Source organism: Lissotriton vulgaris, chromosome 1_1 (assembly GCF_964263255.1).
Source record: "Lissotriton vulgaris chromosome 1_1, aLisVul1.2, whole genome shotgun sequence".
Classification (NCBI taxonomy): Eukaryota; Metazoa; Chordata; class Amphibia; order Caudata; family Salamandridae; genus Lissotriton; species Lissotriton vulgaris.
The window spans coordinates 958198555-958221018 of NC_141685.1; the positions used below are offsets into that span (position 1 = coordinate 958198555).

At 49.1% G+C, this 22464-nt stretch overlaps 1 protein-coding gene across 4 annotated transcripts in view; it reads left to right on the forward strand.

Annotated features, from left to right (window-relative positions):
• Window positions 1-22464, forward strand: part of TNS2 (tensin 2) — a 387080-nt gene that overhangs the window by 157916 nt on the left and 206700 nt on the right. For all 4 annotated transcript variants that reach the window (XM_086959724.1, XM_086959742.1, XM_086959733.1 and 1 more), the window contains 5 exons: window positions 9908-9957; window positions 12528-12699; window positions 14017-14067; window positions 14464-14586; window positions 15336-15400. In XM_086959724.1, coding sequence (XP_086815850.1) covers window positions 9908-9957; window positions 12528-12699; window positions 14017-14067; window positions 14464-14586; window positions 15336-15400 — 461 coding nt within the window. The remainder of the gene's footprint in view (window positions 1-9907; window positions 9958-12527; window positions 12700-14016; window positions 14068-14463; window positions 14587-15335; window positions 15401-22464) is intronic.

The window sequence follows — 22464 nt, forward strand, 5'->3', positions numbered from 1 at the left end:
CCCCCCCCCCCCACCAGCCGCAGGCAGAGTTGCCCTCCCCTCAGCCACAGGCAGAGCTGCCGCCCCATCAGCCGCAGGCAGAGATCCCGCCACCACACCCACAGGCAGAGCTCCCGCCCCCATCAGCCACAGGCAGAGCTCCCGCCCCCATCAGCCACAGGCAGAGCTCCAGCACCATCAGCCACAGGCAGAGCTCCAGCACCATCAGCCACAGGCAGAGTTGCCTCCCTTCAGCCGCAGGCAGAGCTCCCGCCCCCATCTGCCACAGGCAGAGCGCCTGCTCCCTCAGCCACAGGCAGAGTTTCTTCCCTTCAGCCACAGGCAGAGCTCCTGCCCCCTCAGCCACAGGCAGAGCTCCTGCCCCACCAGCCTCAGGCAGAGATCAGGCCCCCTCACTCACAGGCAGAGCGTCTGTCCACCCAGCAAAGGCAAAGTGCCCGCCCCCCAGCCACAGGCAGAGCTCGTGCCCTCTCAGAAACAGGCAGAGAACCTACCCCTTCAGCCACAGGCAGAGCTCCTGCCCCCTCAGCCACAGACAGAGCTCCTGCCCCCTCAGCCACAGGCAGAGCTCCTGTCCCCTCAGCCACAGGCAGAGCTCCCGCTCCCTCAGCCATAGGCCAAGCTCCTGCCCCACCAGCCATAGGTGAGCCCCTGCCCCCTCACTCACAGGCAGAGTTTCTGCCCCCTCAGCCGCAGGCAGAGCTCCCGCCCCCCAGCCACAGTTCCTGTTTCGTTCAGCCACAGGCTGCAGAGCTCCTCTGAAGTCCCCTTCCTCTCTGGGCGGGTCACTTATGCTGCGGGATTGAAAGGCCGCAGCAGGGCAGGCCTGGACTCTGCAGGCCTCTCCCGGGCACGGGTCCAGCCGAAGGGAGTGTGGTCAGCGGTCTTGACAGGGTCAGCGCTGGGAGGAAAGAGGAAGGACGGGGGCGGCAGCTGGGGAGAGCCAGTCTTTCACAATTTAGCTCTAATGAAGGAAAACAACATGGAAAAAATGATTGCTTTCGCTGATTTTGGCTCCGAGAAGTGCAGAGTCCCATCTCCGTGATGTCAGAGTGGCAGTAAGGGCTGGGGAGGTGCTGGTCACAGGAAGAGAGGAGCAAGCTGGGCGGGGGACAAGGATGGAGGAAGGAGGGGTGTCTGGGGAAGTGGGGTGTAAGGGAGAGGGAAAGAAGGATTGCAGCTTGAGGACAAATTGTGTAAGTGAGCAGGAGACAGGAGGGGAGGCATGGAGTTAGAATAGTAAGTGATGCGAGAAGGGAATGAAAGAGGGTCATTAGGGAGAGAGGAATGAGAAATGAGGGAAGGGAGGTTTGAGGAAAAGATGGGTAAGTGAGGAACAAAGTTTGAGAAAGCAAGAAGTAAGTGAGGGCGATGGGGACAGAGGAAGGCAAGGAAAGACGAGGGGAGTGTGAGGAAGATGTGTACGAGGAAGTAGAGTGAAGGACATTTGGGGAAAGTGGAGAGTAAGTGTGAGAGGCGAGGATGGAGACAGGGGCAGAGGAGGGCAGGTTACAAGAGGGAGTAAATGAGGGAGGAGAGGTGCAAAGTAGTCTGGAGAGATGAGGGAAGATTGAGGAGAAGTTGCGTAAATTAGGAGGTGACGAGGAAAGATAAAGAAACAGAGGTAGGAAAGGTAGGGAACGTAGTAAAGGTGGAACCTGCTAGAAGAAGATAGTAGTGAGGAAGAGAGAGCAGAGAAGGAGTAAGGCAGGAACACACAAAAGAGCAGGGACAAGTAGAAGTAAACATGAGGCGGCGAACCAGAGAGGGAGAGGAGTAATTGTGAGAGATGAAAGGACGAACGAGCAGGTGAGATGAGAAAGGAGAACATGGTAGACGGGAAGGTAAACCAGGAGAACATGGTAATTGTAATTGTAATTTAGGTTTATAAAGCGCATTATCACCCAGAGGTCTCTAAGCGCTGTATAGAGGGTGGCAGCTCAGAGAAGGCTGTGTGTAAGGAGGTTGGGTCAGGCTGGCAGCTCAGAGAAGGCTGTGTGTAAGGAGATTGGGTCAGGGTGGCAGCTCAGAGAAGGCTGTGTGTAAGTAGGATGGGTCAGGCTGGCAGCTGGGAGAAGGCTGTGTGTAAGGAGGTTGGGTCAGGCTGGCAGCTCAGAAAAGGCTGTGTGTAAGGAGGTTGGGTCAGAGTGGCAGCTCAGAGAAGGCTGTGTGTAAGTAGGATGGGTCAGGGTGGCAGCTCTGAGAAGGCTGTGTGTAAGGAGGTTGGGTCAGGCTGGCAGCTGAGAGAAGGCTGTGTGTAAGGAGATTGGGTCAGGGTGGCAGCTCAGAGAAGGCTGTGTGTAAGTAGGATGGGTCAGGGTGGCAGCTCAGAGAAGGCTGTGTGTAAGGAGGTTGGGTCAGGGTGGCAGCTCAGAGAAGGCTGTGTGTAAGGAGGTTGGGTCAGGCTGGCAGCTCAGAGAAGGCTGTGTGTAAGGAGATTGGGTCAGGGTGGCAGCTCAGAGAAGGCTGTGTGTAAGTAGGATGGGTCAGAGTGGCAGCTCAGAGAAGGCTGTGTGTAAGGAGGTTGGGTCAGGGTGGCAGCTCAGAGAAGGCTGTGTGTAAGGAGGTTGGGTCAGAGTGGCAGCTCAGAGAAGGCTGTGTGTAAGTAGGATGGGCCAGGGTGGCAGCTCTGAGAAGGCTGTGTGTAAGGAGGTTGGGTCAGGCTGGCAGCTGAGAGAAGGCTGTGTGCAAGGAGGTTGGGTCAGGGTGGCAGCTCAGAGAAGGCTCTCTGTAAGGAGGTTGGGTCAGGGTCTCAGCTCAGAGAAGGCTGTGTTTAAGGAGGTTGGGTCAGGGTGGCAGCTCAGAGAAGGCTGCGTGTAAGGAGGTTGGGTCAGGCTGGCAGCTGAGAGAAGGCTGTGCGTAAGGAGGTTGGGTCAGGGTGGCAGCTCAGAGAAGGCTGTTTGTAAGGAGGTTGGGTCAGGTTGGCAGCTGAGAGAAGGCTGTGTGTAGGGAGGTTGGGTCAGGGTGGCAACTCTTACAAGGCTGTGTGTAAGGAGGTTGGGTAAGGGGGGCAGCTCAGAGAAGGCTGCGTGTAAGGAGGTTGGGTCAGGCTGGCAGCTGAGAGAAGGCTGTGTGTAAGGAGGTTGGGTCAGGCTGGCAGCTCAGAGAAGGCTGTGTGTATGGAGGTTGTGTTGAGCTGGAAGCTCAGAGAAGGCTGTGTGTAAGTAGGATGGGTGAGGGTGGCAGCTCAGAGAAGGCTGCGTGTAAGGAGGTTGGGTCAGGCTGGCAGCGGAGAGAAGGCTTTGTGTAAGGAGGTTGGGTCAGGCTGGCAGCTCAGAGAAGGCTGCGTGTAAGGAGGTTGGGTCAGGCTGGCAGCGGAGAGAAGGCTTTGTGTAAGGAGGTTGGGTCAGGCTGGCAGCTCAGAGAAGGCTGTGTGTAAGGAGGTTGTGTCAGGCTGGCAGCTCAGAGAAGGCTGTGTGTAAGGAGGTTGGGTCAGGCTGGCAGCTGAGAGATGGCTGTGTGTAAGGAGGTTGGGTCAGGCTGGCAGCTCAGAGAAGGGTGTGTGTAAGGAGGTTGGGTCAGGGTCTCAGCTCAGAGAAGGGTGTGTGTAAGGAGGTTGGGTCAGGCTGGCAGCGGAGAGAAGGCTGTGTGTAAGGAGGTTGGGTCAGGGTGGCAGCGGAGAGAAGGCTGTGTGTAAGGAGGTTGGTTTAGGGTGGGTGCTCAGAGAAGGCTGCGTGTAAGGAGGTTGGGTCAGGCTGGCAGCGGAGAGAAGGCTGTGTGTAAGGAGGTTGGGTCAGGGTGGCAGCGGAGAGAAGGCTGTGTGTAAGGAGGTTAGATCTGGCTGGCAGCTCAGAGAAGGCTTTGCGTAAGGAGGTTGGGTCGGGCTGGCAGCTCAGAGAAGCCTGTGTGTAAGGAGGTTGGGTCAGGCTGGCAGCGGAGAGATGGCTGTGTGTAAGGAGGTTGGGTCGGGCTGGCAGCTCAGAGAAGGCTCTGTGTAAGGAGGTTGGGTCAGGGTCTCAGCTCAGAGAAGGGTGTGTGTGTGTAAGGAGGTTGGGTCAGGGTGGCAACTCTTACAAGGCTGTGTGTAAGGAGGTTGGGTCTGGGTGGCAGCTCAGAGAAGGCTGCGTGTAAGGAGGTTGGGTCAGGGTGGCAACTCTTACAAGGCTGTGTGTAAGGAGGTTGGGTCAGGGTGGCAGCTCGGAGAAGGCTGTGTGTAGGGAGGTTGGGTCAGGGTGGCAACTCTTACAAGGCTGTGTGTAAGGAGGTTGGGTCAGGGTGGCAGCTCAGAGAAGGCTGTGTGTAAGGAGGTTGAGTCAGGGTGGCAGCGGAGAGAAGGCTGTGTGTAAGGAGGTTGGCTTAGGGTGGGTGCTCAGAGAAGGCTGTGTGTAAGAAGGTTGTGTCTGGGTGGCAGCTCAGAGAAGGCTGTGTGTAAGGAGGTTGGATCTGGCTGGCAGCTCAGAGAAGGCTGTGTGTAAGGAGGTTGGATCTGGCTGGCAGCTCAGAGAAGGCTGTGTGTAAGGAGGTTGGATCTGGCTGGCAGCTCAGAGAAAGCTGTGTTTAAGGAGTTTGGGTCAGGCTGGCAGCTCAGAGAAGGCTGTGTGTAAGGAATTTTGCTCAGGGTGGCAGCTCAGAGAAGGCTGTGTGTAAGGAGGTTGGATCTGGCTGGCAGCTCAGAGAAGGCTGTGTTTAAGGAGGTTGGATCTGGCTGGCAGCTCAGAGAAGGCTGCGTTTAAGGAGGTTGGATCTGGCTGGAAGCTCAGAGAAGGCTGTGTGTAAGGAGGTTGGGTCAGGCTGGCAGCTCAGAAAAGGCTGTGTGTAAGTAGGATGGGTCAGGGTGGCAGCTCAGAGAAGGCTGTGTGTAAGGAGGTTGGGTCAGGGTGGCAGCTCAGAGAAGGCTGTGTGTAAGGAGGTTGTGTCTGGGTGGCAGCTCAGAGAAGGCTGTGTTTAAGGAGGTTGGATCTGGCTGGCAGCTCAGAGAAGGCTGTGTGTAAGGAGGTTGGATCTGGCTGGCAGCTCAGAGAAGGCTGTGTGTAAGGAGGTTGGATCTGGCTGGCAGCTCAGAGAAGGCTGTGTTTAAGGAGGTTGGATCTGGCTGGCAGCTCAGAGAAGGCTGTGTGTAAGGAGGTTGGATCTGGCTGGCAGCTCAGAGAAAGCTGTGTTTAAGGAGGTTGGATCTGGCTGGCAGCTCAGAGAAGGCTGTGTTTAAGGAGGTTGGATCTGGCTGGCAGCTCAGAGAAGGCTGTGTTTAAGGAGGTTGGATCTGGCTGGCAGCTCAGAGAAGGCTGTGTTTAAGGAGGTTGGATCTGGCTGGCAGCTCAGAGAAGGCTGTGTTTAAGGAGTTTGGGTCAGGCTGGCAGCTCAGAGAAGGCTGCGTCTAAGGAGTTTTGCTGAGGGTGGCAGCTCAGAGAAGGCTGTGTGTAGTGCGTTTGGTTCGGGGGGAGAGAGGAGAAATATGAGTGAGAGGTGAGTAGAGAGAGGGGAGAAGACAGAGTGAAATGAAGATGGTCGTAGTCTAAATCGTCTAGTGCAGCATCCACATGTGGCTGTGTCCATCTTGTCCAACATATAGTCAAGGATGTGAGCATTGTTTATATGTGTATAGGCATAGTCTTACCTCGTTCCTGTGGGAAGAGAGGTGATGCACTTGGTGCAACATTTTTCACAGGAGACTGTATTAATCAACAGGTTGGGTCACTGACACATTCACCAAACCTGGCTACCACATATTGGAGTTGCGATGCCTATCAATAGTTCTTGAAATCTGCACCAAGCATAGAACTCTTTCCCGTGCTGCTCCTATCATTTTAAGTATTATACGTGCTGTCCCGCCTTCCCATACGAGCTTCTCACCATCGCATCTAATCATTGGTAAAACAACCTGGGATTTCCATCAGAATATGTTGTAGCACATATAACACTCTAGTTCCGATAATCATTTTCCTTAGTACTACTCGCCCCTCAGTGAAAAGGAGAACCTCAACCATCTGTAAATGGACCCCTGGAGACTCTTATATCTGTTTGCTGAATCATATTCATCCCCAAGTAGTTGACTGTTGTCTTCTGCACTTCAATCGGATTGCAACACGTGTCTTCGGTCTAGGAAGGGGATACAAAACTGGCTTTGCTAGAATTAGCTGAATGAGAGACACCGAGTGAATGCTTCACTCAGATCAACCGTTTCCAACATAAATCACACATTTACTGTGTCAAAATGTTTGTGTTCAACAAGGCTAGCCGTGCATATGGTAAGCGTGTCTTCCCATGGTGCCCCAACACTGGAAAAGCTTTCCTATATTATTATCCTAATAGTATTACGACCACCTATTAATCCCAATTGATTATGATGAATTATTATTAATCCTCATTGTATATGTCCACCAGTGGGCTAGTATTTCTATGTATTCTTTATAAAAATTAATCTAGTTAACTATTGCTTTACTATGTTCTGCTGGTATTCATGTGTCTAGGGGTACATTTATTCCATTCATCTGGTCTTCTTTCTGAGTTAGGATCGTTGCTTTTTTGTTTTTTTCCTGGGCTTTATATTGTGCAAACTTGACCCAAAGGTATCGGGTAACAGAGCACTTTACATGAACACCATTTGCTTACACAAGGACACATTCATTTTTGTGAGGCACATGGAGATTACGTGATTTGTTGAGAATCACAGGATTTTGAGCATCTTTGTCGAGTATCGAACCTGGTTCGACAACCCTAACCGTTAGGCTAATCCTCTTTCCTTAAACAATTTTTTGCATTTATCCTTGTGCCAGTTCCATTTTAGCCAGGATAGTACAATTCGTGTCTGCATCATTTTGTTGGCTATATAAGTTGGAGTAGTACTCTATGGATCTGTTATTGATTGCTGCTTGTTCAGTCAATAGGTTTTCTTCATGGTTTCTTATTGTTTGGATTGTTTTAGGTTCTTTTCTCCTATTCACTAGCTGTTCCACAAAGTGGTCAGGTTTATCATCACTTTTGTGTTGAAGTTCAATATATTGTCTGGAATCACGCTTCCCCAATCTGTCTCTAGCGGCAGCCTGCTTCTCTCTTTTTTTGGCTGCCATGGCTCTCTCATCACTTCCCTGAGGTTTCTCTATTTCGATTTCCTGAATTTCGTTTTATAGTTTCTTCACAGTCTGTGCCAAATCCCGCCTCTCCCCATATGATGTGCTCAGGCATTTCCCACATATTGTGACCTTAAAGGCTTCCCGTAACGTGCCAGCAAATGCCATAGATTCTGAGTTGAGGTTGAAGAGCTCCCTTATGGCTTGCCATATGTTTTCTCTGTAGGTTCTGTCCAGCAGAAACTTAGTTTAAAGCCTTCCGTTCGGTAGTGGTATCAGAGCTCTGCCTATACACCATTAATATTGTAATGGAACACTAAGAATTTTACAAACCCAATGCCATTCTCACTGTGTAAAAAATATTTAGAGAATGCAAGGTCAACATTCTCCCGGCCCATAACTGTACCTCACAATTTTTATGAACAAGCACAGCTGCTTGACAGTTCCAACCCATTTGCTTGAACTGGTGCAATTTTTATATAATGTAAAACATCTTGTTTTTTGCTTGAGTGCCCATGCTGTCCTAGAACAGTCAAACGCTGGAGATGCTCCCAAGCAACCATTCCTAGATGCCCCTCCCTTTTCCTAGCCCCCTCTTCGTTTTCCCCATGAGCCTCTCGAGTTGGAGACACTAGGGTTAGAAGTAGGGTCCTCCTCTGTTGCATTGAAACACTGCCAATTCACTCCATTCTGCTCACTGGGGCCAGCATCCTTTAATGTAGGCAATGTGATGAACTGTGAGATTTAAAGTTTCGTAACACAATACAATTCCAACAGAAACAATACTAAATCAGCCACAAGGGCAACAGGGTCCATCGTCATTCACTTTTGCTTTAATTCCACCGTTCCGGCAAAGGATGATCATGTATCGATTCAGACCTGTGTCCCTCGATCACACAAGCGTACCCAATTCCCCAGAGCATTTGTTCCCAGAGCGACATCCTGGAAGGAACGAACTTCACTATCTTAAGTACTCCTTCTCTAAACTTGGCAAAACAAGTGCTCTGACTGACACGTTCAAGGCCATGGGTGGTGCCCCACTTCATGCCACACTTCCTCTGGATCACTTCCAAGCAAGCAGGGTTCCTTTGTGTCATAGTGGTAGCAAAGGGCCGGGAAGCATCCAAAGGGCAAAAGGGTGAGAACTCAACAGCCCTTCATGGCTTTATAGCGCCTTGAAATTCCTTTGAGGCAATTCTGCCTCACACCAGTGATGCACTTCCTTCTTCCAGGGAAATTAGCGTGAAAGTGGGGAAATCCAGAAGTGCCAACAAAGCAACTCATGCGTCACCTACATTGATCCACCTGAACTTCGGGTGATATGATAAGCCCATCTCAGCTTCAACCTAGACATGCTGCCCCTTCATGGGGATGAGATAGAGGGGGGTCCTTGGTAAATAATAATTAGGGATCTCCATCAAGGGCCTTTAGATCTTCTTTCAATCACAGATCCAGTTCATGCTGTTCGGGTGCGTTGGTGTTTAGGAGCCGAGGAGTTGATGGGAGATATTAATCAGATGCAGAGTGACCGGTGTAGTCCATGGTCATGTGCGAGGTGCCTGTTGGTCATTTTATCCTTTGAATCATTCGGTAGGTGTGATCGCTTGCAGGAGCAAGGGAGCAGTAAAGAAAAGAATAAATGGAAAGAAAAGACGAGAAGAGTGAATGGTAAAAATGTGGAACAGGGTCAGAGGGTGTAAAACACAGAAAAGACTGGAACAGTGGTGGAAAGATGAACAAGAGGAGAGGATGAGGACTAAGTGAAGGGGAAGAGCGGTGCGAATGACCCTGCACTGCTATTGTGTCTGGAGAAGGTGAGAAAAAACACACCTGCCGATTTTAGAACTTGTGTAAAATGTAGACAATCCACTCCTGTGGAAGCATTCATTTTGTTTGTAATAAGGTAAAAGAAAGCGTAACATAAGTAGTAGCTCCAACTTTGCTACAGGACACAGTTGAGATGGCAATCAGTACAGGTGGATGAATGGGTTCTACTATTCCAGAAACGGCAGCTTCTTGAAGGCAGAGGAAGGAGCAGAAGTGTTAGTCTGAAGAATGCACCCCATGTAAATAATTCGCTTTACACCCTCTTTTCAAATCTATATCCGTCCAGCTCTGCTTATTACCACATCCCTAGTCTGACTGGAGTGTATACCCTCCTGGATGGGTTTGTGACTAAAGCATTCGGCCTTAATATAATTTCAAGGTGCTTCTCTGCCGCCCGGGCCACGTTCACTCACCTGAACCCCAAGGTGAGACCTTGGACTCCCCGCGGCACTGCCCCTCCTTACCCAACGTTTAAACACAGATACGTGCAACACGCACGTAAACTAGAGATGGAAGTGCTACAGAGAAGGCTGTAAGGAGAAGACAAATAGCCAACCCCAGGACTTCAGGGTGTCAGGAAGGGGTGAGGAGCAGTGAGAGAGAGGAAACTTTGAGAAAGTGAGGAGTCTGTTAGAATGGGGCTAGAGGAGGACGAGGAAGAGAGGAGGAAGGAAGATAAAGTAGGGTCTAAATGAGTAGTGGATGAGGGGAGAATGGCTGGAAGTCTGAGAAAGTGGGGAGCGAGAAAGTGAGGTGAGAATGGAGCTAGCGGAGGATGAAGAAGATAGGAGTAAGGGAGAGGAGATAAGGGAAAGTTTGAGGAAGATTTGTGTTACTGAGAAGAGACACAGAAGTTTGGGTTCTTAGGAATCGAGAACAAATATGGGACAAGAGAGTAGTAAAGCAGAGGTCAGAGAGAGCCTTCTACTCACTTTTGGTCCTCTTACTTAGGCCAGCACAAGGCACTAGGGCAGAACACACATTAGCCATTATCAAGATTCGTTCTTGGGATGCCAAAGTATTGTCAAGAAACTGAGAATATTAAACCTATTTATCTTTGCTTTTAATTTCAGGGTTCCACAAAGTCCTTAAACACATCAAAGCACAGGAGCACACTGCCAAGGTAAGTCTTCTGCCAATCACAGCATTGAAGAAGACACTGCAGCCAATTACTCTTGTCAAATTCATAGTTGATGTTTGCCATCAATCGGACAGGTCAGTTATCTCTGCCATTCAAGTAATGTTGCAGTGGGAGAGCAAAACCACTTGGGGAAGTGAGAACAAAGGAGTCTATGCTTCCAGCCACTGGGGCAGTTGAGCAGTCAGAGGACCCGATAGAGTTTGGCAGACAGGGAACTCTCGCATTGGTGACAGAGTACGCAGAGTACCCTGTCCTCCGAACACTTGGTCTGCCTGCTCTGTTTTGAGCTGGGCATACTGCCCGGATCTTCCGACAGAGTAAAAAGGGCTCTTATCAGCGTAAACCATCTTCTGATGGTCCGAGGTGTTACTGGCCATCCAAAGTAAACCATCCAACCATCTGTCCTATTTACAGTGGGCGGTAGAATATCTTTCGTTTTTTTACTGTCCGTCAACGCCAGGAATATCCTAGCATTGAGGCTAAAATTTATATAAACGACAAACCATGGGAAAAAAACTAATGGTGTTATAGGCATTTTTTTTTTCTTTTCCAAAAATAAACTCTCACCTTGAGAGTTAGTGTTTGGAAAAGAAAAGTATTTAAACGTTTGGTGTAGGCATCTATCACCAATGACAAGATGTACAGCAAACTTTTAAATGGCTTTGCATGGACTGCTGTGATGGTCATTCATACGAACCCATAGAGTTCACCGCCAGGTCGACGGTGAACTCTAAATTTGGCAGACGGAATAAAGGCAGGGTGGCAGATGTTATGTCCTCTGCTGTCCTGACCGCCTTTACTCTGTCCGTCAAAGTCTAAATCGGGTCCTAAGTGACCCCCCAAGGAGGGCACTGAGTTGTAATTCCAGTCAGAGGGAGGATAGGGGTTTTTCAGTCTCTTCCAGTTAGGGAATGCAGGATTTGCAGTCTATGTCAAGGAAGGAATGGCGGGGTCAATTCTCGGAGAGTGAGGGAATGGAGGAGTTACATGTCCCTACCAGCTAGGGCAGAGATACTCTAAGTATGGTCAGGGGACCCTTGCAGCCCTCTTGACCTTTACAAGCGGTCCCCATGGTGAACAGCAGCATGGGATCCTCTTTAGTTACTAAGCACAAATATTCTGAAAGAAATGTTAAATAAATGGGCAAGCATTTATTTGAAGGTTAACTGACGTTATGAAGTAACTAAGGTGGTGTCCTGCACCACTTAACTTTAGGAACAGAATTATTTTGAAAGATATCTCGAAATAAATGTGTAAAAATAGGATTATATTTCTTCAAAATTCCAAAAAGTGTATTTTATTAACATGAAAAGATGTTTTACCATACCACTGCATTGAGAGGTATTTTTTTAAGTGATAGTTTTCAAACATGAATTGAGAAACATTCATGCCTCCACCACCCAACCTGATAATGCCAATAGCAAACTAAGAGGCAAATCAGTTGTCATGTGCACCTCTAGGTGGCCTAGGGTGGCTAATGTATGCGGACAACATCATATTCAAAGACAGGAGAATGTTTAGTACAGCACACATTCTGAACTTATGTATTTCGAGGTCTTCTTATATTCTATAATGAAGAAAAAGGAGGCACAGTGAAAAAGAATTCCTAGGATTAAACAGTTTGGTTAAGGGAAAAACCGGTATTGATCCCAGGTTCTCTAGTTTCACGTTGTACAATTCAGCCACTAGATGTACGTGCTATGCTTCCCCCTTACACAATCCCTGGTCCACCCAGACCCCTACTGCAAACCTGTTGGCATCAGTGCGGCCCTCGGTCACTTTGTGGCCCTTTGCCACAAAGGGTTGCAAGTACTCATGAGCTAGGGAATGACATGCAGTCCAAGCCAGTGATGGAATGGAAGAGCTGCTGTCTCAGCCAATGAGGGGAGGAAGGAATTGCAGGTCCCCAGCTGGTAAGAGAACGGAGGGGTCGCCAATGAGTCCAGCAAAGAATCAAGACAATCAACTATGAAAAATTCAAAGCTGCCAGTCCATGATGGGGTAGCAAGCGCAGGATCCGATCTGTGAAAGACAAAAAAAGTTCAGAGAGTAAAGCTAACAGAGTAATGGATGTCACTTCGGATTTCATGGATTTGTTCTAGCTTTGCTCTCTGAATCAGATATGTGTTTCATCACTATGTGGGTGGGTTCACCTACTTATTGAGTGAATTGGTTAGGTCCCTGCTCTATTTGTCAGATATGTTTTTGCTCTGTGTCTCGGTTTCTTCTGTCCTGCCCTTTGAGTCAGACATGTTCTTTCTCACTGTGTTGGGTTCAGCTGATCTCTATACGTTGAATAGTCCCGTTCTTGCTCCGTGAGATTATCACTTCTGTTCTTATTCTCAATGTGGCTTTGCTCCCTGGAGGTCGGTTCCTTCATTCACGCGGTTCCATCCTACCCTGATGCCTGCATGCTTGAATACTGCTACCCCTTGATCTCTGGGTCTGGTGGTGCGCTCTGGTTTGATCTGTGCTCCCCTCCCCAAGCCACTGAGAGCTTGCACCGCACCCTTTGCTCTAAAGCGAGCACTAACTTTGCCTTGTCATTGCAGAAGCTTCAGCCTTGACCACGTGATGGAGCGGAACTATGACTTCGACCTCACCTACATCACAGAGCGTATCATCTCGGTGTTCTTCCCTTCCGCCCTGGAGGAGCAGAGGTACAGGAGCAATCTTAAGGAAGTGGCCCAGATGTTGAAATCGAAACACGAGGACAAATATCTGGTAATTCTAAAAATCTAAGTTAATCACGAGGAGTTCAATGTTTTGGCATTTTTCTCCATTGCATAGTTTCCTTCTTCTGTATGTTCTGTTGCCCAGTTGTATCTTCTTTAATAACATTTTAGTCTGTTAGGTTGATTTGATTTCAGAAATTGAATTTCTTCCATAATGCTTCATTAGGGTATATATATATATATATTTTTAAGCTAAGTGTGGTTTTGTTACCGTATTTTAAAGATGTGCCTTCATTCTTCAAAGTACCATAAATCATAAGGGAAACAAAACAAATGTTTTCCGTTAGGTACCCGTTCCAAAATTGGAAGCAAAAGCGATTTTCCAAAATCATGGACCCGGATTTTGACTCCATGTTGCATTATGGTTCTGGGCTGAAGAGCTGTGTTAGTTGAAGCTGCCACTAAAGCACAAAGAGTGGGTGAACTACACTGATTGTGCAGGGGCAGGCCTTTAGCTGTTTTTCACACACATAAAGTGGGCATCAGGCCACAATTTGGACTGCCATCTTTTTTGACACCCACAATAAATAACCCGTAAAATTACTTAAAAAGTTAATTGTTGCTTATTAATTTCTGGGAAAGCAGGAAAAACCCTAAGAATTTGTACAGATGTTTGAATTAATATTTAAATGACTTTTCACGAAGGACTGCTGTGGCCTTATTGTTGTATTTATTATCCTGTTTCACTTTCTTCTTTTCTGAACTCTCATCTTTCTTACATTATCTGTGAGCGCACGGCAAGTGGTCTCTCATAGGATTTAATACACAGCGCATTCTGCTTCTGATTTTTGTGTGCAGATACCTATTTGTGCTTTAGCAGCCTCCCTTTGGTGTGAGAGTTTGCATTCTATACTGGGTGAGAGAGAGGGTGGAACTCACTCCTGTTATGGGATGTCGCTCTTTTGTTAGGCAGGAAGAGCACGAGCCATGCTCAGAGGCTCGTCTATCAGTGATGGCTAGAAACGACTGACCGTGGCCACTGACAGAGTGTACCAGTTTGGAAATGCATGCTGTACTAGTTATTTCCATGAAGGCTTCCTCCCTGTTTCTCCGTTACGTTGTTTCACTCTTTCAGAGTCCACAAGCTTCCTTTCCTCTATAGATCTTTTGGAGGCTGGTCACGCTGCCACACCTGGTGTCTTGGCTTCCTCTTGCACACAGCCCCTTATCTACAGTACACGTTCTGTTGTTGTCTCCCAGACTATGCTTCCAGGCAGTAGCCCTTGGCGTGGGCTTCTTCTTGTGACACTGCTAGCGATGGGTTGTCCACCTATAACTGCTAACAAACTGCCTACTTGTCTTCCAGCTCCTCAACTTGTCGGAAAAGCGCCATGACATCACTCGGCTGAACCCCAAGGTGAGACCTTGAACTCCCTATAACACCTCTTCTCCCTACCCAACAGTTTTTTCCTTTCTCTCCTCGATTGTCTTTCCCGCCATATCTGATTCTTTTACCTATCTATCTATGTTCCTGACCCACTCCGTGTGGGGAAGTCTCCTACTGTATCTGTTCAAGGAGTCCTGATTTCTGTATTTATTCCTACAACTCACCTTCTGTTCTTACTCGAGTGTACGTGTTTACCCACCTGCTGTCTTTCACACTCTGTTGTCTGGCACCCCCCTACACCTTCTCCTTCATTAACACCGCCCCTTCACAGTCAGGTGAAGCTGGTTGGGTTTGACGCGGGCCGGATGTGTATTTACATTGTGTCCGTCTTCTGTTTTTTTCCCCGTTTCCCCATGTGTGACGCAGGTTCATGACTTTGGGTGGCCAGATCTGCACGCGCCTCCACTGGATAAAATCTGCTCCATCTGCAAATCAATGGAGACTTGGATGAACTCTGACCCCCAGCACGTGGTGGTCCTGCACTGCAAGGTAAGAGCGTTCTCGGTGAGGCCTCGTGTTGTTGGTCTCCTTGACAACGGTAGACAGGGGGCTGTGACGTAATAAATGACAGCTGCGCTGCCGTCATAGGGGCCCGGCAGCAGATGGAAAGAAGCTGGGCAGGGGTGGCAAACGACAGACCTGTGAGTGAGAGGTGTATACCAGTGCTGGGCATTGGAGAAGGCATCGTGCAGGCAGGTGGTGTGTTTGTGTGTGTGTGGGGGGGGGGGGGGGGGGGGTAATGGTTGAACTGTGCGTGAATGGCCGCCATTAGTGGCAAAGAGTACTAGGGTGCAGCAAATCGATTCACACGGTGCACTGGAAACTGACAAGGGAAGAGGCAGGAAATTGGGTAAGAGAAGGTAGGGAAGAGTTTGACGATGGCCAGTGATTGGTTGGCATTTGAAGCAAAGAGGGTAAGTCACGTGTGATTCAACATCCGGGGTGATTGTAGAATTTCAGGACATTGTGTTACAGCAGAGGATATGACAGATAGTGGACAGCTAGATTACACTGTAGTAGATGGGTGTAGTGTCATGTGAGATGGTAGCGAGTGGCATGAAGCCAGTGTGAAGGAAGGTGAGCAACAGTCTGCTGTGCAGTTGTAGCAACACAGACGTTAGCATGGGTAGGTGATGGGCAGAAAGTGGGTGAAAGGTGGTAGGACATTGAAGGAGTGTTGCTTTGCTCGTAGTGGTGGAGCTCTGTGACTTGACCTCGATGTATATTTCTTTTCATAGGGAAACAAGGGAAAGACTGGAGTAATTGTTGCTGCGTATATGCACTACAGCAAAATCTCTGCCAGGTAAGGGGATTTAATACTATGCCATGCACGTTCTTACCAGACCTCTGCGAAACACTCTAATCTAAACAATTTCCTACTCATCCTTTGTATTGAACTCCCTGCACAAAACCCCAGAAACAAACCACCTCTAAAACTGATAACCTCACACACCCACCCTGAACATTGATCTCCACACCAACAGTTCCAGAAACAGACCTCTGTTTCACAAACACTCAAAAACAACAGTAAACACACTATCCTACAGCAGACCTCCCTAGAAACAGAGCCCCAAACATCCCACACCCTGAAAACTGACCTCCAATCAAACTATTGCACAGATAGACCTCGGCACAACCCCCAAAATAGCTCTTCCCATGCAGTATTTGAGAAATAAACATTTCTGGTGGATACTTCTAACTGCAGATTCTGCACCTTTTCAATATCCGCAGTTATGAGGCTGGATCTGGAAACTGAAAATCCAATCCTCCTGCATACTGGCAGGCGCCTCCATGCAACTCTGCGCCAACTTTGTACCACTCCAGAAGCTCTGAATGGAGACACATAGAAGTGTCACCCATGCATGCTGACATAAGTTTCTTTCTGTCAATGCCTTCAGATGGGGGTCCGAGCTCCGCTCCTCTTTTTTCTTCACTTTGTGAAGTGATTTTTTCTTCAAATATTTTCCAGTGTGCAAGGTAACATGTCAAGCCTTAAGACTACATGGTTTAATCCTTGTAGGGATTGTCGCAGACAGATGTCTTGGACAGATCCCCATGAGGTGTGTCTCTGGTGTTGGGGTTCGGTTTATGAATGCAAGGCTTGCGACGAGTGCGACCAGATGAACCTGAAGACCATTCATGAACATGCAGTGGAGTTTTAGGTGGCGATGCACCACAAGACTCCAAGTAGATCCTGCCCCAGTTCGAAGTCGGAGAGCAGACCCACTCCTGAAGTTGTTCCCGCAGCAGATCACATTCATAGTCAAAGTCTTCAGGTAAGTAACAATAAAACATAAAAAGTCCAATTGAAATTCAGTCCCTTTAGCCTTTGTTGTTCTGCACAAATGGCATGATGGTGTCAGATGCTTCCAGGTTTCACTCCCATTTTATTGAGGAGCTGATGATTCCGTCTTTGATCCCAATTCAGTCTGAGTTCCTGGATCACATGGGTGATATTGCAGCAGATCAAAGGCTTTCATGAGGCCATGCTGAGCATCTTTGGCACTCTTGGGCTTCCTCTGGTGCACCTCTGGCCCCCAATTATGCCCTGGGGCCTCTAGTCGGGTTACCACCTACGGGTCTGCCTTTGGTGCTGTTTGTGGACTTGAACCTGCTTCAGGTTCTGCACTGACGTTTGTGTTGATTTTGGGTTTAGTGGCAAATTCTATGCCAGTCCCATGGATGTCGACACTGGAACTGAGGCCACCTTTACTGGAAGAGGTGCAGCGATACATCATAGCTTTTGATTCTGAATGAAATTCATCATGACCAAGGCTGCACCTAGAACCTGATTTGTGCAGCCAATACTCAACCCCTCAGACACTATTCCTCTGCCACACAGTCACACCCACAATAATACAACAACGTTTTGGATTAGACTCCAATCAGAGCCCACCATATGGAGACAAAAAATTACAGTTGGTACATGGACCTACAGGATGGCAGGTTTTGGACGTACAGGACGCCAGTGGGTTGGATACCTCATCCAATACTGGTTTAGTACCCCGGCCTGGACCCGTTACGAAAGAGAGTACTTCTTGTGCCTGTATGATTTTCAGTGGACTATTGAGGTCCTTGACCTCCGCCGCTCCACTATGGCCGAGAAATCAAATGTCATTTCAGAAGTCCCTCAGACTGTCCAGGCACTGAGTGAAAATCTTCTTCCCTTTATAGATGCCCTCAAGAATACACTGTTAACCACTTGGGCTCTAAACTGTACTCTTGCCCCTTGGTCAATTAACAAGTGGTGCCCCCGCATAGACCAGCTCCAGGCAACCCTGACTTTTTACCTCAGCACCCAACCCTTGAGAGTTTGGTGGTAAACGTGTCCACCAACAGGGTCAACCCTTTTTCGATGATTATTCCTGACAGATAGTCCAAACACAAGGAACATTTTGCAAACATATGTTCTCCTCGACCTGCCTTGCCTTAAGGTTGGACAACGCTAGCTGCCTTTTTATACGTTACGATTTACAAAAGGGGGTGGTGATGAACAGAGTGTCTGAGCTAAACAGACCACTCTTACCCAGTCCAAAGATCAGGGCTTGATCCATCACCGTTATTTATCTCACTGCCCCATCCCAGCTCAGAACCTGGCTATATGCAAATCAGTCTGTCCCTGGCCCAGTGCATCATGGGAACAGGGCAGACTAAACTACCAAGCCAATTCTTCACCAGAAAGGAGACAAGCTACCGGGGACCGGTTTCTGGCATTTCAGCCTTCTTCGGCCCGGCTTGCTTGAATCCTGATGGAGCAGTGAGAAAGGGACTCATGTCTGAGTATACCCTGCCACACCTATAGTGGCCAAAAAACGATTTACAAAAGGGGGTGGTGATGAACAGAGTGTCTGAGTTAAACAGACCACTCTTACCCAGTCCAAAGATCAGGGCTTGATCCATCACCGTTATTTATCTCACTGCCCCATCCCAGCTCAGAACCTGGCTATATGCAAATCAGTCTGTCCCTGGCCCAGTGCATCATGGGAACAGGGCAGACTAAACTACCAAGCCAATTCTTCACCAGAAAGGAGACAAGCTACCGGGGACCGGTTTCTGGCATTTCAGCCTTCTTCGGCCCGGCTTGCTTGAATCCTGATGGAGCAGTGAGAAAGGGACTCATGTCTGAGTATACCCTACCACACCTATAGTGGCCAAAAAACGATTTACAAAAGGGGGTGGTGATGAACAGAGTGTCTGAGTTAAACAGACCACTCTTACCCAGTCCAAAGATCAGGGCTTGATCCATCACCGTTATTTATCTCACTGCCCCATCCCAGCTCAGAACCTGGCTATATGCAAATCAGTCTGTCCCTGGCCCAGTGCATCATGGGAACAGGGCAGACTAAACTACCAAGCCAATTCTTCACCAGAAAGGAGACAAGCTACCGGGGACCGGTTTCTGGCATTTCAGCCTTCTTCGGCCCGGCTTGCTTGAATCCTGATGGAGCAGTGAGAAAGGGACTCATGTCTGAGTATACCCTGCCACACCTATAGTGGCCAAAAAACGATTTACAAAAGGGGGTGGTTATACGTTACCGCACACGCTTTAGGATGAGATTGGTGAGGCTGTACTGGCAGTCCCAGAAGACCTACGGGCTTTCTTGGTCCAAACCATTCAGGATGACTGGGTTGCAGTCAAGTTTATCATTAGCTCTGAACTGTACACCAAGGACAGTGCCATTGGGACAAGCATGGTGCATGGGCACCATGAATAAATGAGATCTATAGGCTTCTCATGGGACAGCTAGGTATCCTTAATGAACTTGCCTGCCTGTGTGGTCAAAAGGCGGATTCAGCCTTGGAGCATTAATAGGCGATCCGAGCCACAGCACGCTCTTTGAGTCTTTCAGCACCTGTCCTGTCACTGCCTTTCCTGTCCTGAGTTCTGAAGAAGGCCAGGAACAACCAGGCCCAAGCCATTCTTGTGGCTCCATACTGGGCCACAAGTGTGTGGTGCCTTGAACTTCTGGGTCTGAGCATCTGTCCTCCGATCAGTCTGCAACTTCAGGAGTATCTTCTTTTGCAGCAGCAGTATAGGGTCTTGCACCCATGCCAGCACAATATGCACCTCCATGAGTGGAGTAGCAACAGTTGATCTCCTTCAACCTTCCTCCTGAAGTCGTTGATGGGATCCTGGCAGGGAGGGGTCTGCCCACAGAATCATTGTATACTGCATGCTAGGATAAGTTTCTGGTTTTATGCAACACCTGCCGGATGGATTCACTGCAGGCCAAACTGTCAGATATATTCCTGCATGCTTTGTCTTTGGCCCAGCAAGGACTTGCTGTGGGCACTGGTAAAAAAATATTTTTTGGGCCTTTTGGCCTCTTTACTTTTGTTGCAACAGCCGTATTAGTGCAAATCACCAATTGTGATGCATTGTCTAAAATCTGTGTGATATCTTTCTGCCATTGCGATGCTACAGTGGGACCTGAATTTGGTTCTCTTTCCTCACATGTACCCCTTTTGAGCCAATGCACAGTAGTCTATTGTACCTCACCTTAAAAAAAGCTTTTCCTGGTGTGCAATAACATCAGCTCACAGTGCAAGGGAGCTTCAGGCCTTCTCTGTCTTACCTCCTTATATCACCTTTTTTTCCAGGCAAACTAGTATTACAGACTTGTTTCTACCGAAGATGGTAACTCCTTTTCAGACTGAACAAGCCATTACTCTTCTGACTTTCTTTACGCCATCTCATCATTCGATAGAAGAAGAAAGATGCCATTGCTTGGAACCGCTCCTCGCTTCTGGCAGAGAGAGGTCGCTCCCAGTGTCTCTCACAGGCATCTGGTATTGTCGCGCTGCACTGCTTAACTTGATTTTAAAAGCGCCTTCTCATTGCCTGCTGTGTTAATTTTATCGTAGCGCTGCTGTGCTTATCTGCTTACTGGGCAATTCATACCATTTTTCTTGTGTGGTTTATATCGTAGCGCCGCTCCGCTTGGACTGGTCTAATTGTGCAATTTGATTGTGATTTTGCTACATTTAGCCAGCTGTGTAGCTTATTTTCCGCTTTGCTTCGCTAGCGCTTGAGTGTATAATTTCCCTCTGCTGTTGTAGCCCTGTTAGCGCGTTTGACTCCAGCGCTCTGCTCTGCTCCCCCCTCCGCCTCCATTTTGTTTGTTGTTGTCCTCGTGTGCCCGCCCCGCCTCCCAGCTGAGACGCCCTCCCACAGAGTAGAGATAGCGCTCCTCTCCCTACACTCGTTGTGACTCGCTCCTCGCTTCTGGCAGAGAGAGGTCGCTCCCAGTGTCTCTCACAGGCATCTGGTATTGTCGCGCTGCACTGCTTAACTTGATTTTAAAAGCGCCTTCTCATTGCCTGCTGTGTTAATTTTATCGTAGCGCTGCTGTGCTTATCTGCTTACTGGGCAATTCATACCATTTTTCTTGTGTGGTTTATATCGTAGCGCCGCTCCGCTTGGACTGGTCTAATTGTGCAATTTGATTGTGATTTTGCTACATTTAGCCAGCTGTGTAGCTTATTTTCCGCTTTGCTTCGCTAGCGCTTGAGTGTATAATTTCCCTCTGCTGTTGTAGCCCTGTTAGCGCGTTTGACTCCAGCGCTCCGCTCTGCTCCCCCCTCCGCCTCCATTTTGTTTGTTGTTGTCCTCGTGTGCCCGCCCCGCCTCCCAGCTGAGACGCCCTCGCCCCTCCCCCTCCACTATCCATATATGACAGTTCTTCCCGCGTGCAGCGTTCACGCGCAGCGACCGCGCCCAATCCGCGCCGAAGGTGCGCCAAAGGTAAGCCCGTCTACGCCCGTCCGCGCCTGGACCGCGCCCAGCGCCAGACCCCCTGCCCCTCGCGCTGCCCATCCCTCCCGCATTACCTACGATGCCGCCACCCTCCTAGCCCTTAACCCCGGTCGCGCCCCCAACTGCGTCCAAGCCGCTCCTGGACACACCCATGGACCTTTCTCCTGCTACTCCTGCAAATTCAGCGACACCGTCAACATCTCCACTACGACCACTCCACAGATTTCCGACCCCAATCACCTACAATGCATCCTTCTCAACACCCGATCAGTCCACAGGCACGCCATTGACCTATGGAACCTACTAGACACCATTTCTCCTGACATCGCCTTCCTTACGGAAACTTGGATGAACGCTTCCTCCGCACCAGACATCACCATTGCCATCCCTGAAGACTACAAGATCACTCGCAAAGACCGCACCGACCACACAGGAGGAGGCATCGCTATCGTCCATAAGAAATCAATCCGCATCTCAACCAGATCTGACGCCAACCTCGCCAACTCCGAACACCTTCACTTCCAGATCCACACCGACCCCAAAACCACACTCAGAGGCACCCTCCTCTACAGACCACCAGGACCCCGCGCTAAATTCAGTGAGGACATCACAGACTTCATCACTCCACACGCACTCCCCTCCAAAGAATACATCCTTCTGGGAGACCTCAACTTTCACCTTGAAAAGATCAACGACCGCAACACCGCAACCCTCGTGGACAACCTCGCCAACCTCGGACTTAAACAACTGGTCACTTCCCCCACCCACATCGCAGGTCACACACTCGACCCCATCTTCACCTCCAGCAACCATGTCTCCTTCAGCCACACTACGGATCTCCTCTGGACTGACCACAGCTGCGTTCACTTCACCTACAACAAGCCAAAACCCTCCAACCACCTCCAACCAACTCTGCAAAGAAACTGGAACAAAATCACCGCGGACCAAATCTCCGCATCACTCCTTCGAAACTCCCCAGCCCTCTCTTCTAACGCCAACGAAGCCGCCGCCAACCTCACCCTATGGTTATCCAACACCGCCAACACCCTAGCACCTCTGAAAAAACGTCAAAGCAAACCTGGCAGCAAGAAGACCTCATGGTTCAACGATGATCTCAAGAAGTCCAAGAAACTCTGCCGCTCCCTCGAAAAGGCCTGGAAAAAAGACCCAACCACTAGCACCAAGGACGCCTTCAAAAACGCCACCCGCACTCACCACCAACTGATCCGTAAAGCCAAGAAAACAGCATTCAAGGATCGACTTGACAATAACGCACACAACAGCAAGGAACTTTTCAACATCGTCAAGGAATTTTCCAATCCTTCGGCCAACTCCAACGACATCACCCCCTCTCAAACCCTCTGCGACTCCCTAGCCTCATTTTTCCACAACAAGATTGCAGACATCCACAACAGCTTTGACAACCAACCCGGAAACCAACCCACCCTACCATCTGCTGATCATCTTCCCCCCTTGAACACCCTTAACGACTGGAACCCAATCTCCACTGAGGACACCATCCGCCTGATGAACTCCATCCACTCAGGATCCCCCACAGACCCATGTCCTCACCACATCTTCAACAAAGCAGACTCCGTCATAGCACCGCA